At 38.9% G+C, this 1361-nt stretch overlaps 1 protein-coding gene across 1 annotated transcript; it reads left to right on the top strand.

The window, feature by feature from the left end:
* On the top strand, positions 1-429 carry LOC112528670 (ethylene-responsive transcription factor ERF021-like). Its single transcript, XM_025139692.1, has one exon. The coding sequence runs from the start codon at positions 1-3 to the stop codon at positions 427-429; it is 429 nt and encodes a 142-aa protein (XP_024995460.1).
* The last annotated feature ends 932 nt before the right edge of the window (positions 430-1361 follow it).

Genomic DNA, 1361 nt, shown 5'->3' with positions numbered 1-1361 from the left:
ATGGCCGATATAAATACTGCTGAAACTCCTCCCGTATACCGCGGTATCCGCATGCGTGACGGCAAATGGATGTCCGAAACAAGAGATCCACTCACCAACACGCGGTATTGGCTTGGGACTTACGCCACACGTGAGAAGGCAGCGATTGCATACGATGCAGCCGTGTATTATTTTAGGGGACAGGGTGCCAGCCTTAATTTCCCACATATGGCAACCGTTCTCCCACGGCCGCCTACCTCTAGCAAAGAAGACGTAAGAAAGGCTTGTAAGAAGGCCTCATTGCTCCTGGAGCCCTCGATTGGCACTGGGTCGAGCTCTTTGCCCACCCATATCCAACTTCTGCCCACCCAAATCCAGGCCATTCGTGACTCCCCACTTGATTGCTATGAAACGTGGATGGAAGCAAACTGTACGTACGTACCTTTCTGATGCCGCTAAGCTAACTTAGTTGGATAAAAAAAGAGACGAACTTATGGTCCGAGAAATTTGTGTAGAATGGCGTGCCTATATATATATATTACCGAAAATCGTAGATGAGGCATGGAGGGTGCAGCTTAATAAGATTACAACCATGCATGGTCCTATTCCTATCTTTTAATGGACATCAAGTGGAAATGATATGAACATAAGCGGCTCTGTTTGCTACTATGCTTTTAAAATATTATTTTATTTTGGAAGAAAATATGCAGAAATGAATATTTGTTTTCAAGTTATAATTACATTTTAGTGTGTATATTTGTTGATGGAAGAAGAAGAAAAATGAGTAATTTTTTTTTTATTAACCTGGATATCCAACCCGTTATGCGAGCCAACTAATCTCAGAACGACCACCTGCTTTGCAGATAACCCAGTCTCACCGCATTTGAACCTCCGTAGCCACAAGGGGATTTTTATTCCTCCTTGGATTTGAACTTGAGACCTCCTGGTACTTTTGACCTTTGGAGCCAAGCTCAAACCAATCAAACACCACCTTTGTTTGTGGTTGAAAAATGTAGTAGCAATTTAATGGTTAAATTAATAGATATATCGTGGAATGTTAAAGATTTGAGCTTCTTGGAATACAAATTGTATATCATTGTAAAATAAATATTAATTTGATATTAGAAATAATGAAATATTCAGATTACCTCTTAGTAAATTCATATATATATATATATATATATATATATATAAAGAGAGAGAGGAGGGAGGTCAGGGGAGGGGGGCGAGGATGGGGTTCAAACAAGAACAATAATGAAAAAAATGGTTAAATCACGCGTAAAATCATATTCACATCTAAAATCACATGTGATTTTGTATATTAACGAATTTTTTTTTTCTTGTTTTCCTAAATGATTTGCATTCTTGTTTGAACCTTCCCC

This window comes from Cynara cardunculus (genome assembly GCF_001531365.2).
Source record: "Cynara cardunculus var. scolymus isolate 2C chromosome LG 15, CcrdV1, whole genome shotgun sequence".
Taxonomy (NCBI): Eukaryota; Viridiplantae; Streptophyta; class Magnoliopsida; order Asterales; family Asteraceae; genus Cynara; species Cynara cardunculus.
Note: the sequence above shows the minus strand (reverse complement) of the source record. Positions and strands in the feature narration are given on the sequence as shown.